General features: G+C 39.9%; 1 protein-coding gene across 14 annotated transcripts in view; it reads left to right on the forward strand.

Annotated features, from left to right (window-relative positions):
* Positions 1-16,995, forward strand: part of DOCK3 (dedicator of cytokinesis 3) — a 183,938-nt gene that overhangs the window by 29,854 nt on the left and 137,089 nt on the right. For all 14 annotated transcript variants that reach the window (XM_058422182.1, XM_058422187.1, XM_058422184.1 and 11 more), the window contains exon 5: positions 1,104-1,200. In XM_058422182.1, the coding sequence (XP_058278165.1) occupies positions 1,104-1,200 (97 nt within the window). The remainder of the gene's footprint in view (positions 1-1,103; positions 1,201-16,995) is intronic.

The raw sequence follows: 16,995 nt of genomic DNA on the forward strand, positions 1-16,995 counted from the left end.
ACTTATTAGGAAAGCTCATATACTGTTTAAAAGTATCAAAGCACCAATTGATACAATAGAATGTAATGCGGTTCTGAACCAGAGGGGCACGGGTATTTCATGTTTTTTTATTTCAGAATGTATTTCAAGTACCATTCTGAGAACTTGTGAAATAACAGAGCGTGTGTTGAACCTGGCAGGTAGCTGAACACCACACAGCCATCTCTGTGAGGACAGGCAGGGAGGGGTGCCGTTGTTCAGCCTGGAGAGGAGAGAAGGCTCTGGACAGAGCTGCTTGTGTCCTTTCAGAATCTAAAGGGGCTTGTGAGATGGCAGGGACAGGGCTTTTGGCAGGGTCTGTAGGAATCAGGCAGGGGATGATGGGTTTACATTTAAGGAAGACCTGTTCTAGGCTGTGGTAGTGAAACCTTGGCATAGTTTGCCCAGAGAAGCTGTTCCATCCCTGCAAGTGTTCAAGGCCAGGCTGGACGGGGTTTGGAGCAACCTGGTGTCCCTGCCCACGGCAGGGGGTGGAATGAGATGAGCTTTGAAGTCCCTTCCAGTCCAAACCACTCTTGTGGTTCTCCTTTAATGGTTTTGGAAAATCTTTACCACAAAGGAACAGATTTTATTCTTTTGATTAGAGGGTAGATCCCTCAGATTTCATCTGCAGCGCTGAAAAAACCTTCTGTGTAGGACGGGATGGTAGACAGCAGGAATTTTGGATAGTTATGATATTAGCTAACATTATTGGAGGGGGAAAAAGAGGTGGACTGGCTTAGGGAAAGGATCCAAATTGTGAAGGACCCCACTTTACAGGCAAGTTAATTTAACATGCTGTAGTAATGAAAACTTTTCATTGACCTTGATTAGAAATGATGTGTTCTGAACAGGTAACCAGGAAATGCTTCACATAAGCTTAATCTTGGGGAATGTAACGGAGGAACAGTTGCTATGACTCTGGAGTTGCTTCAGGTTTACAACACTTAAAATGATCTTCTTAAGATATTCTCCTTATGTTGAACAAATTCAAGTTCTAGAATTCTACAAATTACTGTGCTGTCACATTTCTTTTTCTACCTTGTCCAGGATACATTTCCTAATTTCCCCCCCTCTTTCTACAGGCAATATGAAACCGTTGTTCCTCTTGAAGATTCTGTAGTGACTGAAGTCACAGCGACGCTGCAGGAATGGGCCGTGCTCTGGAAACAGCTGTATGTGGTAAGAGCAGTGCTCCTCTCCTCGCACATCTCCAATACCCTGGGAGAAACGTTGTCTGCCTTTGTGCATTCAAAATCCATCCGAATCAATATCAGAATTGTTGGATTCCTTGTATTTAATGGGGCTTCCCTAACTGCAGAGTAATGGCTCATGTGAGAGTCACGTGGGCTACGCTGGGAATTTCTGCAGTTCTGGAATTTACCTTTTAGATCTGAAAGCTTTATTGTTATTAAAAAAGGCAACGATTTCAAAGTGCTATTAAATATGTAAGAAATAATGATACTTCTGTAAGTCCCATTAGAGACTTCAAAAATTATTCAGCACAGTTTGTAAGTTGTTGTTTTAGTGTCTAAAGTCTGAAAGGACGTTTTGTACAATTGTTCCTCCATAAATTAGAAGTAAATGCTAGGATAAGTGTATTGAGTTTGTACACATCTTTTTTTATATAATTTTCAGTTGCTGCCACATAATGTCTCCTACTGTTTTCATCCCTCTTCTTTTCTTACATTTTAATAGCTACAGCCCATGACACAGCAGATAAAAAATTTGAACATTTGAAGGTATATTTTTCATGGGTTTTATTTTCTCTTTTTTAGCTGAGTACTTGCAAGCCTTTAAGTTAGGATTAGGATCAAGAACTGTAGATGGTCTAAGCTTGCATTTCCTTCCTTTAGAGAAATACATTTACACAGAGCTGCAGCAGCTTTGTTTTCTCATTTAAACCTGCAGTGACAACAGTTACATGTCTAGGAAATAAACCCAGCAATGATCCAGGGGAGTGAGTAGTGCATCTCCAGCATAACCAGCTGTGTTCTGTACTTCAGAAAGCAATCTGCTCTTAGGAAATCAGTTTTACTCTTGATGGTCCCAGTTCTATGGGGGCCTTTTCTTGGAAAGGAGCCTCTGATCTAATGGAGGAGGGGCAGGGAATGTGGTATATACCGTGTTTTATACCACTCTTTACACCTAGTACTCCTCCTTTTCCCATTGCACATACTTGCCTCTCTGGTGTATGGGGATAAAGGGATCTTTTCTGTTTTCTTCCTGCAAGATTTTTCTTTTCTCCCTCTTCCCTCAGTGTCAGCTGGAGATAACAGTAATATTGGCAATGGTATTAAATTGGAAAAAGGGGAACCATTTTACCTACAAACGACTTAAACTTTCTTTCTACTAAAGTATTTCTTTTTTATTGTTAACACCAGTTCCTTGAGGGGAAGGAGAGAGAAAGCTCTAGCTATAGACTTTCATTTAGTGATTTTTCTTTCTGGGACTGCTTTCTGTTGTAGCTCATTATATTTCTTATAACATTGTGCAAAACATTATTGTATTCTTAAATAACAGGGGAAAGAATTTACTGTTCTCATAGAACTTTGGAAGGAGGCATCTGCTCCATGATGAGAAAGACTGGCAGGGCTTCTGAGTCGAAAACACATTGTTCTGTGTTGTGGGTTTTTGGTTTTTTTTCCAAAAACTTAAAAAGTTTAAAAATCCTAATATAGAAATAATCACAGATTGGTTTAGATTGGAAGAGACTTCTTGAGATCATCAGCTGCCTTCTCAAGCAGGGTCAGCAAGGCCAGGCTGGCAGGACTGCACCAGCCAGGTTCTCAGTGGAGACTCTGCAGCATCCCTGGGCCAGGCTGCCAATGTTTGAGCACCTTCAGAGATTTCTTATCTCCAGACCATTGATACTGTACCACAGTTTTCCTGGCTGAAAAACAATTTACACCATTGTTAAGTGGGTACCAGACATTTGTCCCATCTGTGGGCTGTACACTGGAATCCTGAGGAAATGCACTGAGGTGCCCGTGGCAGAGCTGGGGTTACAATTTCATCCTTGGTGTTCAGGCTGGAAGCTATGTAAGGACATACCTTAAAATATATTGAAAGACTAAATGGGAATCCTTGTTTGTTGTTGGATCAGCACCAGCAGAAATTTTTATTATTTCCAAACTGTAATAAGAATCATCTAAGAAATGTAATTAGCGTTATTTATCATGCTGCTGTGCCTAGTCAGCTTTGTAGAAAAGTTTCTTACTGTAGGGGAAATTCAAGTGCTGGTTGTTGCAAAGACACTCTCAGTAGGTCAATGCCTGCAAAGGGCACTCCACTGGGTGGTGGGGCTGCCAAACAGTGTGGCAGCCTCTCTGAACACCTCCAAATAGGCTCAAATGTTCATCTCATGCTTTTTGGTAAGCTCCCTACCTGGATTGTGGCTTGAAAGATCACGTTTGTTCCAATTAAAAATCCCCCTTGGTAGTATTGTTGAGGTGCATTGTGAGGTTTGTATTTGTTTCTCAGTTAAATAATGGGAGCTGGGATGTAATACCCAGGAAACCTGCAGTGATTAAAACACTGCCTGGAGAGGGATGTTATGTTGTTCCAAGATAAGGAAAGCTCTGCTGACAGAAAATTGGAAGGAGGAGGAGAACAGTGAGAAATGGAAGGGTGAAGTAAAGCACAGCTTTGAGACAGTCACAGAAAATTAGTTGGTGTAAAATATTGGGAATCTTCCTCATTTCCTTCCGACCACAGAGAGTCCGTGCTAGTACTGGGAATAAACTGTGCGTGGGGAAGCTCGAATGGGTTTGAGTTACAGGAGTTGTGCAGCAATTTTGGTTTAGATTTCTGAGAAATATATGTTAGAAAGGTTAGCCTGAGATCATTTCATTACACAGGGCTGTGATATTCTTGTAATTTTTGCTATCAAGGTGAAAGCCAAGTTTTAGTCTGAGGAGAAAAAGGCATTTGTCTGTAATGAGTTCACAGAGAAAGGGCTGTGCTTGAAATCAATTTGAAATAGGAAGATGTATGATGTGTTCTCTGCTTTGCTGTGATAACAAATTATGCTCTGAGTAGTTGGATTTTGATCATATAACTCTTTAAATGCTGACAAAACGGCAAGTTTTTTTTAAAATGCCAGAGATTTTTCTCCAGCTGGAAAGCAATACAAATAAAACTGGTGTGGAAACTATCAGAATCTGTTATTTATATTTGGTAGGATTTTTAGCAAAAATTATGATCTTGTTAAAAATTCTATGCCCACTTAAAAATAATATTTTTAAAAATAATTGAATAATCAAGAATAAGACTTAAATATTTATTATTCAATAAAGGAGTAAAGATGATACAGCTTAAATGGTTCTGGGGACAGATTTTTAGCAGGGCCCATAGCAATAGGACAAGGGGTAATGATTGTAAATGAAAAGAGGTCAGATTCAGACTAGATACAAGGAAAAAGAATTATGCTGTGAGGGTGGTGAGGCCCTGGCACAGGGTGCCCAGAGAAGCTGTGGCTGCCCCATTCCTGAAAGTGCCCAAGGCCAGGTTGGACAGGGCTTGGAGCAGCCTGGGGCAGTGGAAGGTGTCCCTGCCCATTGTAGGGGGTGGAACTGGATGTGCTTTAAAGGTCCCTTCCAACCCAAACCATTCTGTGATTCTATCTGGAGAGCACATTTCCCCCTATTTCAATATGTAATCTGTGTGCAGACGAGGCAGTGTCATGCCACTGGAAAATGGAAAGCAGTTCTTTGCCTTCTGATCTGTCTGTTTATCCAGGCTGTATCCTGTGTCCAGGCTTCCAGAGATGAGCACTGAAACAATGAGATTTAGTAGTTAATTTCTGGCACTGTTCTATTTGACCTAGTTGGTTTGGGTTTTCCTACTTTCACTGCTGTTGTAAAAATCATTGGGAGAGAGTTCACTGAGCGTGGATCTCAGTGTTTAAAATCTGTACTGTGTTGGAGTTGCTGATAATGTGATACCTGCTAACCGCAGATGTGTGTGTGTTAGTGAGTGTGTTTACAGTTTGGATACTCTCAGCAGGTGCCCAGACACAGTATCTTGTTGTTTTGCCTGGTTCCAATACTCTCTGTTGCTCTTTAGATTCATCTGGACACAATAACTGTGTCCTTTTGTGGAAGCCTAGGCAATTTCGAAGAGGGTTTTACTTATTGTTTCCCAGTATTGCCAAGGCAATAAGCAAAAGATGCCAGTGATTCCCTTCCCCAGTCCTGTACTTAATTTAGAGTGGAGGAGGAAGGAAAAGTGAGATTATTAGTGCACCACTGTAAGCAGCTGGATCTCTTCTTGTGCCTACTCTAAAGGGACAAGGAAGAGAGAGCAGAAGAGCAAGAGCAAACCTTGGGGAGACTTGTTTAGGCACAGAGGTGGCTAAAGATGCAAAATTGCATTTGTTGCAGTGAAATGGGTGTGTGCAGCTCTCAGGTAGCTGCCCACACCAGTGTGCTGACTTCTGTTGAGACAGCAAAATGATACCAGTAAGGTTGTTAACTTTCTCTCTTACCCTGTATGTGTTGATAAGATTTGTTATTTTTATACTACTTCTAAATAAAGGATCTGCAAGTTCTCTGTAAGCTTTTGTTAATTAGGTCAAACAAGACTCCTGTGAGTTTTTAAGTCAGCTAAGGAGATCACTGAAGCTCACTATTGGTGCACAGTAGCTATTTTAACTGTAAAAAAATTCCTCAGAGTCTAAGATGTGATGTGAGGACTATTTCTGTTGAAGGAGCAGATGACTGTAGAGAGACCAAACATAATTGCCCAATTTAGAGTTTGGTCAGATCAATAACGTTCTTTTGCTACTTTTATGCAAAGGGGAGCGGGGGATGTGTGGGGAAACTTCTTGTCTACTTTCAGGAGTAAGACCTAATGGTGTTAGGAATAGATGGAATTTTTGCCAGCTCAATGTGAAACCAATTTCCCACTGGTTCCATTAAAATTTCCTAAGGGATCCTATTAAGGAAGAGAGTGGGTAGCAGGACTTGGTGCAATTGCAGCTATGTGATTTGGGTGGGGTTTGTCCCTAAAATTGAAGCACTAGTTAAAACTCATCTTGAAAAATGCCATTCACTGAATCACTAAGGTCGTTTACTCTTATGGGGAGTGTTCTAGGAGACATTTTTATTCAGTGAGATGTGCTTTGCTCCATAGCTGATAAAACATGGAATTGGTGATGAATTTTCTGAAATACATAGACAGAAGAAAATGTGACATGACCTAAAAAGGATGTGCTGCATCTGAAGGTCTCCCTTCAAGGAAGAGAATTCCTTCAAGTGAAGGCTGAGCATATTCAATACACCCTTAAATTCCGTGCAGGCAAACTGCTGGAAAGATGAGGTGTTTGTACCAAGACAGATGGAGAGAAATGCAACTGGTTGTATACATAGCTTTCTTTCCTCTTTCTCATTTTCATGTCATTTTCAAGGTAACCTTGAAGGAAAATCCCTTTAGGGTGATTGTTCAGGTTTGTGAGAGTCATTTTAAAAGAATCTGAAGAGCTTGTCTGGCCTCAGTTGACTCCAACAGAGAGACTCAGTTATCACTTTAGAAGACAGGATTCTGGATAATAGTGTTCAGCAGTGGGATGGATATTTTTATATCTTTCTACGTTTGGAGTGAAGAATGAACATTCGTGGAGTGACCAGGAACTCAGATAGGAGTTTGGGGCAGCTGATGGGTCTCCTGAAGTGCTGCACAGCATATAAGGGAAACTAAGAGTAAATATTTCCACTTCCAGGAGCATCTATTTCTTCAGTTCCTCAGAGGGAACAGTGCACTGAGAAATCATCTCATTGCTTAGCAACTGAATCTGAGGCTTTTAGCAGATTTGTTATTTGATTACTAGAAAATACTTGAAGATTTTTCTTGATTGGGTTGTGATGGATGTGTACCGAATGATTTGGAGAATGCAGAGTGATGAACACTTCAGCGTTGTATGCTGAAGGTGGATATTTTTATAATTCAGTATCTTTACTCATGGAGGGGGAAGCTGGAGATAAACCGTGGTGTAATGTTCTAGGTTGGAAGTGACCTTGAAATCTCATCTGGCCCAACCTTTTGTCAGAAGGGGGTCCTACATGAGATTGTGGCACCCTGTCCAAAACCAGTGAATGGCTGTCCTTACTGAAAGCTGTTTCTCTCTTGTATTGGGAGGAAAAGTCTCCTGGTACAATTTACACCCCTTGCCCTGTGTCTTTTCCCTGAGAGCCTTCATTCTCTAAGGGAGGCTGTGCTGGTACTGCAGTACTGGGATGGGATTCACAGGGAGAAAGGACTCAGCTGCTTTCATCTTTCCTCTCAGGCCAGGATCTCCAGCCCTCAGGTCATCTTTGTGCCCCTCCCCTGGACCTGCTCCAGTCTGTCCCATCTTTCTTGAATTGTGGGGACCAGAATAAAGACCTCAGTGTAAAAGTGTCACAGTGTGATTTATAGCTGCTCATTATCTTAGGCAATTAGAAGGGTTTGTAGGTAAAATCAGAGACTTTTATGCTGCTTAGGTGTGTTGGAAAGTTGAGTAGAAGTTCTTCCCTTGCTTTGTCAAATTGAGACTTGAATTTACATCTATTTATTAGTTATGGTTTCTTGGAGGTCTTTAGTGGATGTCATGACCTCTCTCTACAGTTCTTCCTTGGAAGAGCTGTATTCATGTACAAATTACGCTTAATATTTATTAAGTTCCTGCTATAAAATGCAATCCATTTCAGTATTTCGCCCCTTAGCCCTGACTTGCTGAAGTTCAGTTCAAGTGGTTCATATTTCAAGGTTATAGCAGGTTTCCATTTTTTTCCTTCCTTAATTTTAAGAAATTTTATGTAGTCAGTCTCTCATAGTTGATTTGTGGAAGACTCTGAGCTCTAAGGAATTAAAAGTAGGTGCAAGTTCTTGGGAGAGTAAAATAAAATTAATTTGTAAGACAGTCTTACACCATTAAAATCTGATAATATCTGTTATAATTGATTTGAAAGTTACTTTGCTTTGAAGAGCACAGGATATTATGGCAGTGTATTGGGTTTAAACAACAGTATAACAAGGAGCCATATATGCAGTACCTTTCATTTACATACAGATTTCTGGTATCATTTAAGATTATTAGGATCAGCTAGACAGTTTTCATGTATTTTCAAACAAACAAAAGGTTGGCTGTAAAATAAAAACTATGAACTATCAATCAAACTGTGTGGGAGGAATATATGTTTTGAGTTGCCAAGGAGATGGATAGATTTTAATAGATTTTAAAAGTAAAGACAGAATTAAATGTAAGTCACCTTCTGGTGTCCTTTGCAAGTCCTACTGTGACAAATGACATGCAGGGTACTTTATAATCTCTCTTGTTTTGTAGGGAAATGTTATTTAGTCATTGGTATGGGAGGTTATAATGTGGTCTTTTATTTCGGTAAATAGAACAGAGTAGTTGTATTACTGATACTGACATTGATAGCAAATCGTGTGGGGATTTGAAGGGGGTTTTTTAGATTAAATTTTTCAAGCCTTGGCTGATTTGTAATTAACAAAGAGCTCTTGCCTCTTAGAACAGTATCCAGTGTGCATGCTGCAAACAGTGCTACAGTACACGTGTAAAGAACTTGTGTGATATTAAACATTGGTATTTGATTTTATTGAATGCTGGTTTAAGACCAGCTGGGAAAATCCAACAGGGAAACAGAATTTACTCAGGGGAAACCAGTGCCTGACCTGCAGACGATTTCAAACAGTTTCTTTTGCACTATAAGCATACTGAATGTTGAATTACATTAAGTGAAGGAAAGAAGGTTTTAATAAAAAAAAATTGAACAGAAATTTGAGAGGTTTTTTTTCTGTCACTGAAGAGAATCACCTGAGCTGGTCCAAGTCTGCTGATGTTACAGAATTGCATTTGAAACAGAGACAAGTGGTAGTGTGGTTTGACTTTAGTATTTCAAAGATATATTTTGAGAAAACGCAGCAGTTTAGTTTGGTTTTTAAAGAACAGAAAATTAAGATAAGGGGGTAAGGGCTCGAAAAGACTGGCAATCTGGCTGTTTGGAGTGAGTGAGCAAGGTTCTGCACATGGATAGGGCTTGCAAAGGACAAGACTGATATCTCTAGTGGGTATTTACTGGAACTAAAAAGACCATTTGGATTTAACTTCACAGAAGATAGAAATTGTTTTTCAGGAGAAAAGCAAAGAACATCTGTCCTTTTGGCAGCCTGGATGGTCCATGTGGTACCAAGAGGTGTCCTTCAGTCTTACCCTGATTTGTGTCACTTTCTGCTCTTTCTATCCTTAAGACAGAGAAAAAGGCAATTAGCATATAACAATTACAATGATTAATAGTTATTGTAGCTTAAATATATATATAATAAAATTATATTTGTTTTCTGAGAGGAGCAGGTAGCAGTTTCACAGGTGAGAGGAGTAGAAAAATCAGTGTTATATGGATCAGTGTAGCACAAGTGGACTAAACCCTTGTGACTGGAGTGACAGTGAGCAAACGCTGTGGCTGCAGCAGTGGACAGCCAGCACTTGGGCTGCCAAATCTGGTTACTCTGCATTGTTGCATTTGGCTGGAGAGGAGGCAATGGTTGATAAACAAACAGGAAAAAAATGCATCTTAATTTAAAAACTGGGTTGTAAGCCTGGCAATTAATTTTACATGAGGTATTAAGGTGAAATGAAAATATTTAAGATGATTAAAGATCCATTTCTTTTTCTTATTTCAACTTCCATCCACATGACTGGATGCAATGTAGGGATAACAGGTAAATTGAAACTGTTCTAGAGGTATAAGGAGGGTGGCAAAGGCAAACATCCAAGGACCAGGGAAATGCCAGTGCTCCCAGTCCTGTCTGCTTCATTGCTAAGGGTTCTGATAAGAACTTCAATATCTCTGTAAAACCAAGGTAATACATCTCCAGTCTTGCATTTGTTTTCATTAAAATATTGTAGGTTTAAAACACTTGGATGCTTAGTAGAAATATTAGGAATGGGAAATATCTACCTTTATGGTAAGGTTTGAATAATTGTACAGAAAAACTGTACCTTGAGCCACAAATGGTAATGAAATTCTGAATGGTTGTTCCTGGGTCAGTCAAAATAGAGAGAGGTTCTGGATGTGGTCATGCAATCAAAACTGACTGTAAAGCACAGACACAGGAAGCAAGGCTAATTTCAGCTGTCGTTTATCCACATTTTCTTGAGCTTTTGACTTTCTCTTCGAGCAGATTTCTCCTAACACAGTTTTTTTGTGACTGTTGGAATGAAGAAGGGGAAAATTAATATAAGTTGTATTTTTGGAAACTGCTCACATAATTTCTTAGATGGTTGTTGTTACGTTTTTATTTTAATGCTAATAGTGATTAATGGCCTTGGGAGAAATGTGTTCTCCTTTCAGAAGTTCTCCTGTCTGTTTCCTAAAGCTTTATTGCTTAATCAAAATTAATCATGCTATGTTTTACACATAGAGATTGCTTAAAATAGGAGGATTACGAAGAAAGAAAAACTTAAAATTTGGGAAAGATTTCTGTGAGAGAATTTGAACTCAGCTTTTCACATTTTTTGCGTTCATCTTCCTGAAAATTTCACAGTAGTTTTGTTTGATTTTTAATTTAGAGTAGAGCCTTGGGCTTGCTGCTTGGTCATAGATACAGCTTTGGGTTCAGTCATAAAAGCTGATTAAATATAAAAAGAATACCGATTGCCAAGTTTGATTTCAAAGTCTTTAGCTGCTATCACTTCCATCACTGGACTGTTTAGTGAGAAAGATACTCTGAATGTATGCTTATCCCTGAATATAACATACTGCCTTTGAGGGGAAAAAACCCCTATCAGATGATATGATGAATTAACTCCAAGAGGTATTTAGGGCACCCTAACAGTTTATAAAACAAATTCTCATTTTCTTTTTACTGCTGGGTCTCACTGCCACTAACAGGTCAAGATCCAGTGTGTTTAGATGAGATCCAATACATATTACAGAAAAAACTGTCACTGGGATAATGGAAAACATAAATCATGTGTGGGGTTGTATTATTTTCGGATAATATAACTCTGTATCAGTGGCTTCCTGTGGATGTGGTCTGTCGTTTGTGCTGCTGCAACACCAACTCCTGCTGCTGCCAAGGGCGCAGCGAGGGCTGGAGGTGCCCCAGCACCAGCCAGGCAAATCCTGCATCCCCCAGGGCTGTGGCTGGGGGGCTTGGGGGCTTCGCACAGCAGCTGCGGGAAATCCAGGAACTTCCCCTGCTGTAGGAATGAGGGAGAAGTAATAGCTTTAGGTTCAAAGAACTTTAGTTGCTTATGAAAATGGTATTTAAGGTCTACTCTCTGGTCAAAGTCTTACCCACAGCAGTTAAGGTTGTGTGCTCGTGTGAATTGGCACAGGGCTTCCTGGGGCTAATATAACTATATTAATTGTTTCTTTTCATTTTGTTTTGCTGAGGTGAGTGTGAGTTTTGCAATCTCTCTGAGCCGAAGGAGCTTCTCATAAATCTGGAAGATGCTGAGCCCCGAGTTGGTTATCTGAAGTGTGTGTTTGTTTTAGCAAAGCAACAGAAGTCTGAGTTCAAAGCACTTTACAGAGCGGGACAAACAGTGGTGTCTTTTATGCTCTTTGCTGTTCAAGCATTGGCTGTTTGATCTAAGTGAAATTGCGGCTGATGGAGCAGATTTCAGTTTATTCTTTCTGAGACGCCCTCAGAGCTGACGGAGGGTGTGTGGATGGCTGTTCTGCACTCTGTGCAGGAGGCGATCAGGAGCAGCGCTGGGCCTGCACGCTGGCGCGAGCAAAGCGCACGTAGCCAACGCCTCTCTGGGCTCTGCACGCTGCTGGGAGGGGCGGTTTGTCCCCTGCTGCCCGCTCCTGCCGGGCACATTGCCACCCTGCCCCTCAGGGAGCTGCGCTGGGGTGGGCACGGAGCAGCCTGGGCAGCCGCTTGGCAGCTGACCGCGGGTCGGAGCTTCCCCTCCCTTTGATCCCGTGCCGGTGCCCTCCCAGTGATGCTTATCAGAAATCCTTACTATTATCATATTACAGAAAGTGCTTCTTTAATTTAAGAATAATTCTTCCAACTTTCTTTTATGAATTAGCTTAAGCTCACTTTACCGTGTACAGGTGCATAAAGAGGTGGTAAAGTCCTAGAAGTGATCCTTGTGTTGCACATTTCCACACCTATTACTGACAGCACTTAATAATTTTTTAGAGTAGGCCAGTAAAGGTTTGAAGGCAGTAATTTTATTATGGGAATCCATCTCTGCCTTTCTCTGTGGGTTTTGGGGTTGTTTTTTTTTTTTTCAGTAGTCTCAGAACTTGAGGTAATAATTAATAAAGTCTTTCTGGCCTGTATGTGACCGGGCTATGCAGAGTGCAGAGAAGCTACCACTTTAAATTACACAGAGAAGCTACCACTTTTAAGGACTAAAATAGTAACGTTTTTGGTGTCAGAATTTTTGTTTTGACCTGAATAGCTCAAGTTTAATTTGAAGTGCTTGTGGCCAGTTACCTTCCAGTGCAGTTTCTCTGCAGGTGAGATTCTGCCCAGTGAGTGCCTAGTGCTGCTAAGTGCCTTTACTGGTACTCTCAAATGGAGTTGTTATTTTCTCATTAAAGGGACATGCTTGGAAAGCTGCTTAGATGAGTTTAATGAACTTCTAAAATGTAGCATAGAGTAGTGGCTTATAACACTAAAAGAAAATTATCTTATTTTCTGGGTAAACAGGGAAAGAGCAGCAGCAAAGGTTTCTTTTTAGTCTTTCTGACTGCGTGTTCACTAATGAAAAGGATGCTGCAAAGAAACCGGTGTGTGGTGGTTTTCATGATGGAGTTAATGAAATTACTATAAATAAAAATGTTAATTATGGAATAGTTGTTGGAATGGGAGAGAGGGAAGAGGAAAATAATTTTTTACTCACTGTGTCAATTCAGGGTTTTTTGTAACTACCAAACAACTTTATTGTATATAGGTATTATTAGTATTTTAATTTCATTTAAATCTATGTGGAAACTTCAAGTCTTGGAAGTTATGGGACATGCTGGATCCTTAGGGAGATGTAGTACATCTTCATATTTCCAAAACATAATTTAAAAAAATAAAAAAAGGAACTAACCTTCACTTTGAATAGGGAGGTGCCTGTTACCTAAGATGGGATTTTTCAGAAGACACCAAACCCTGTCACCTTTGTGGAGCTCTCAAAGCCCTGTGCAGGGCGGCAGCCCAGTTCAGGCGGGCTCATCACTGCTCTGAGGCTCAGCCCCCAAGTCTGTCAGAACTCCTATCAATTATTCATTGGCCTCAGATGTTCAACAAAAACCCCGCCCTAAATACTGGGAAGCTTTGATTTGTACTTTTATGCAGTGAGCTCAGCTACCCCATTTCTTCCATCTGACTCTTTCCCATCATTGTTTTCACAGGATCCCAATCTGAACTTGTCGTTAACTTTTCATCTCCCTTTCCCTGATTCCCTGTCAGGCACTTCCCAGTCAATCCCAGTCTTTATTTTGAACTTTAATGTGTTTTCTTTTATTTCCTGAAATTTCTTCCTTTCCTCAATAACTCAGTTGTTCTGTTTAGTTGTTACTTTAGCTTTTACGAAAGAGGACAGAAGAAAAAGTGTTGACTTAATTTTTCCTACAATTAAAAAATTGACTGGACAATTCATTTAGCTGACAAGGAGTGGTGGCAAGAGATGTTGCAGTTATTGCTTGAAGGGACAGAAGGAACAGGGAAATGGGGATATCCAGTTGCCTTTCAAAAGAGGAAAATATTGTGACCAATCGAGTGCTAAGGAGATACAAACCAAACAATAAGTTTTCTGCCAGTTTTTGTCTGGTCCTTGTGTCACAGAGCAGAAACAGAATGGCAGTTTGTTTTTGGAGAACTAACAGCATCACTGACAAGTTTAGAGTCAGGAGTATGATTTTTAATGAGCCACTTAGGCTCGTTGTTGGATTTTGGTGTCACACTCTGAAGTAGCTGGTGAGCGTTCTGTCTCGGATCTGACAATAATTGCCAGGCTTGTCAGCTCTCCCTGTGATACTGGTGCTGTCATCTTGTACATCTACATTAGAAACACAGCTAAATGCAAGGCTTCTGTTTAACAGTTATTCTGTTAACAGCATAGTATTCTGGAAGGAACATAATTGTGATTTGATATTTCTCTTGAAGCTACTGCATTGCTGTGTTAAATAAAGAACAGAATGCTGGTATTAAAATAGCTGCAGAAAGAGGAAACATAGACATTGTGTACTTTCCTTTTTTGAAAAGAATTCTCGTGTGAAGCAATCTAAAACAAATCTTTTCTAGTTGTCAGTTTTATTTATCCTAGGAAAGCCATACCCTCTTTTAAGATACAATTTTTTAATACCTCTAACACATTCCACTGCTATTTTCCAATATTTTTTTTTTTTTGTGAGTAGATCTGGGAAATGCATATCTAGGTAGTTGACAGGCTTTACCAAAAAAAAAAAAAAAAAAAGTGCCAGAATTTTCTTACATGCACAATAAGCTGAAACACTTATACTTTGGGTTTAACATTTGTACATTTATGCTTTCCAATGCAAACACTGGTACTATCAGCTGCTTTTTTGAGAACATTATTGTGCGGTGGATGACACCATTTTCTAATGGAGTTCCTCCATTTTATTAGGGAAGATGAGAGAGCTGTGCTTTATGGAACATCTTTTGCTAGAGATCCTCAAGTTGGCTTGGCCAGGACCTTCTGATGGGTTGAATAAACTTAACCATCACCTTTCCTTTCCTTCCTTTCCTTCTACCCCTCTACCCTATTACGTTGAACCTCTTTACCTGTTCGAACTCTGTCTAACCAAAAAATTCATTTTCTTGGATATGTATTCATTTTCTTGGCTGTGTAGAGGGAAGAAATGTGATTTTATAGCTCCTGCCATAGCAAAGATTGCAGTACAACTTCATCCACGTTGAGAACCAGAAGGCAATCCAGACAGGAGCTTCTGGTGGAATAAATGGGCTGTGCTGCTACAGTGTAAACTTTCAATGTCATAACTGAGTGGTTACCAAGAAAAAGAGGTTTTATATTATTGGTAATAGTCTAATGGAAGAGTTGTTATTTTTGAAACTGCAGGCTCTTCTGTTGTGGAACTTGATTGTTGCTGTGCTTGTTATTGCCATCATGGAGTTTCAGCTTTAAATATCAGAATTAGGTGAAGAACATTCTCCTGGCTCACAGGGGGAGTTTTACTGCTGTGTCTTCAGTTTTATATTCATGGAATCACAGAACTGGATAGATTGGAAGGAACTTTTGGGGGTCTCCAAACCTCATCCTCAAAGCAGACCTATTAGAGCAAGTTGTTGAGGATCTTGTCCAGTTAAGTTTTGGATATTTTTGAGGAACCCACATCTCTTGGCAAAACTCTGTTCTAGATTTTGACCACTCACAAGGGAAAAACATTTCCCTTTTATCTAGTTAGAATTTCCAGTAACTGATGCCATTAACTAACCCTCCCTTGACGCAATGATTAAAGAAATTAACATTGTAGAATTAAATCTAGCACTTACTAAATGGTTTCAAAACAGATGAATTGATAAAAAAGCAGTTGAAAATGGAGACTTTTTATTCAGTGCTGCTGGTTGTAGCAGGACCTTCAGGGATGTGTTCTAATCTGTTATTCACCAGTCTTATTAATAGAAATCAGGAAAAATCAGTGACATAGGAATTGCTGATGATGCAGAAATAGGAAGTTAAACAATGATTAGTTCAGAAATTGTGTGCTTTCTGTCAGATACTTGGCTCATTTAAACAGCACCAACTCCAATACATCCAAATATAGAAAGGCCCCACAGATGGTGTTTGTGTCCTGAGGTGCAGTGATACTTAACATGGTGAAAAATTATTATGGCAAACCAATCCAACATCAGCCTCTTCCTTGCCTTTGACAGCTAAGAGGATAAGAAGTGTTGCCTTTCTAGATGGGGCATCTGGAGGGACAGAGGGGGAGAATAATTAAAAAATTCTCTGTATAAATTAATGAGGTGATTGCTGGGCAGCTGCTCCTCATTCTGCAGTGTCCTCTTCAGAACAGACAGGGAACAGCCCAAAAGATTCCGAGGTCCCAAAAGATCCACGATGGCCAGGAGTCCTAGGAGGGGGAACCTGGAGTGGAGCTCCAGGTTATCTCATCCATCTGAGTCCTTTACAAGGTAATGTCTAGCTATGGCATTTTCAACAGCTGCTTGTGTTGCCTGTTTAAAAAAAAAAAAAAAAAAAAACCAAAAAACGGCAGCAGTGGATATTTTGCAGCCTCTCAAAAATTCAGTACTTTTTGGCCCATATGTGTTACAGGTTTTTTCTGAAGCCTGTGCTCAGTCTTCCCTCCTGCTTGTTAGTCCTTATCCTATTTGCTGTGAACAAGGGCAAGAGCTTATTCAATTTCTCTTTCCTGCAAGTTTTTGATTTAAATTACTTCTGTAATTTTTTTGTCATTTCTAAAAGACTAAAAAGTCAGAGTCAAATCCAGCCTTTAAAAAAATATCGTGTTTTCTGGATATTCTCATTATTGCTTGAAAGAATTACCTGTTTATCCATGTCTTCTTGATGTATAATAGATAAAAATAGAGATATAAATAAATAAAAGTGAGAATCATGTTCCAGCAGAAGCCTGACAGAGTGAAGAGATTACTTTGCACATTTGCTCAGACGAACTGCAGAAGCTGAGTGAGGAGTCAGCCTATTGTGACTTATAAATGGGTACATGGAGGAGGGTTGCAGGTAGATGATTGATAATTGAGGTAATCTGTCAACAATCTGTCAGTTCTATCAAAGAAAAAATACAGGACAAAGCCCAGCATTTACAAAGCAGAGCCATGAAAATTTGGAATAGCATTGAAGGCACTTCTTAATAATTAGGGCGATTAGCAATAAATTAATCACGGAGAGCAGTTGTTTCTTTATTACTGATATCTTTAAAACAAGGCTGGGTTTTATTTTAAATGATTTGTTGCCACATTATCCTGGAGGAAGTACGTTGCAGCAATCTGTGAGCA

This window comes from Hirundo rustica, chromosome 12 (genome assembly GCF_015227805.2).
Source record: "Hirundo rustica isolate bHirRus1 chromosome 12, bHirRus1.pri.v3, whole genome shotgun sequence".
Classification (NCBI taxonomy): domain Eukaryota; kingdom Metazoa; phylum Chordata; class Aves; order Passeriformes; family Hirundinidae; genus Hirundo; species Hirundo rustica.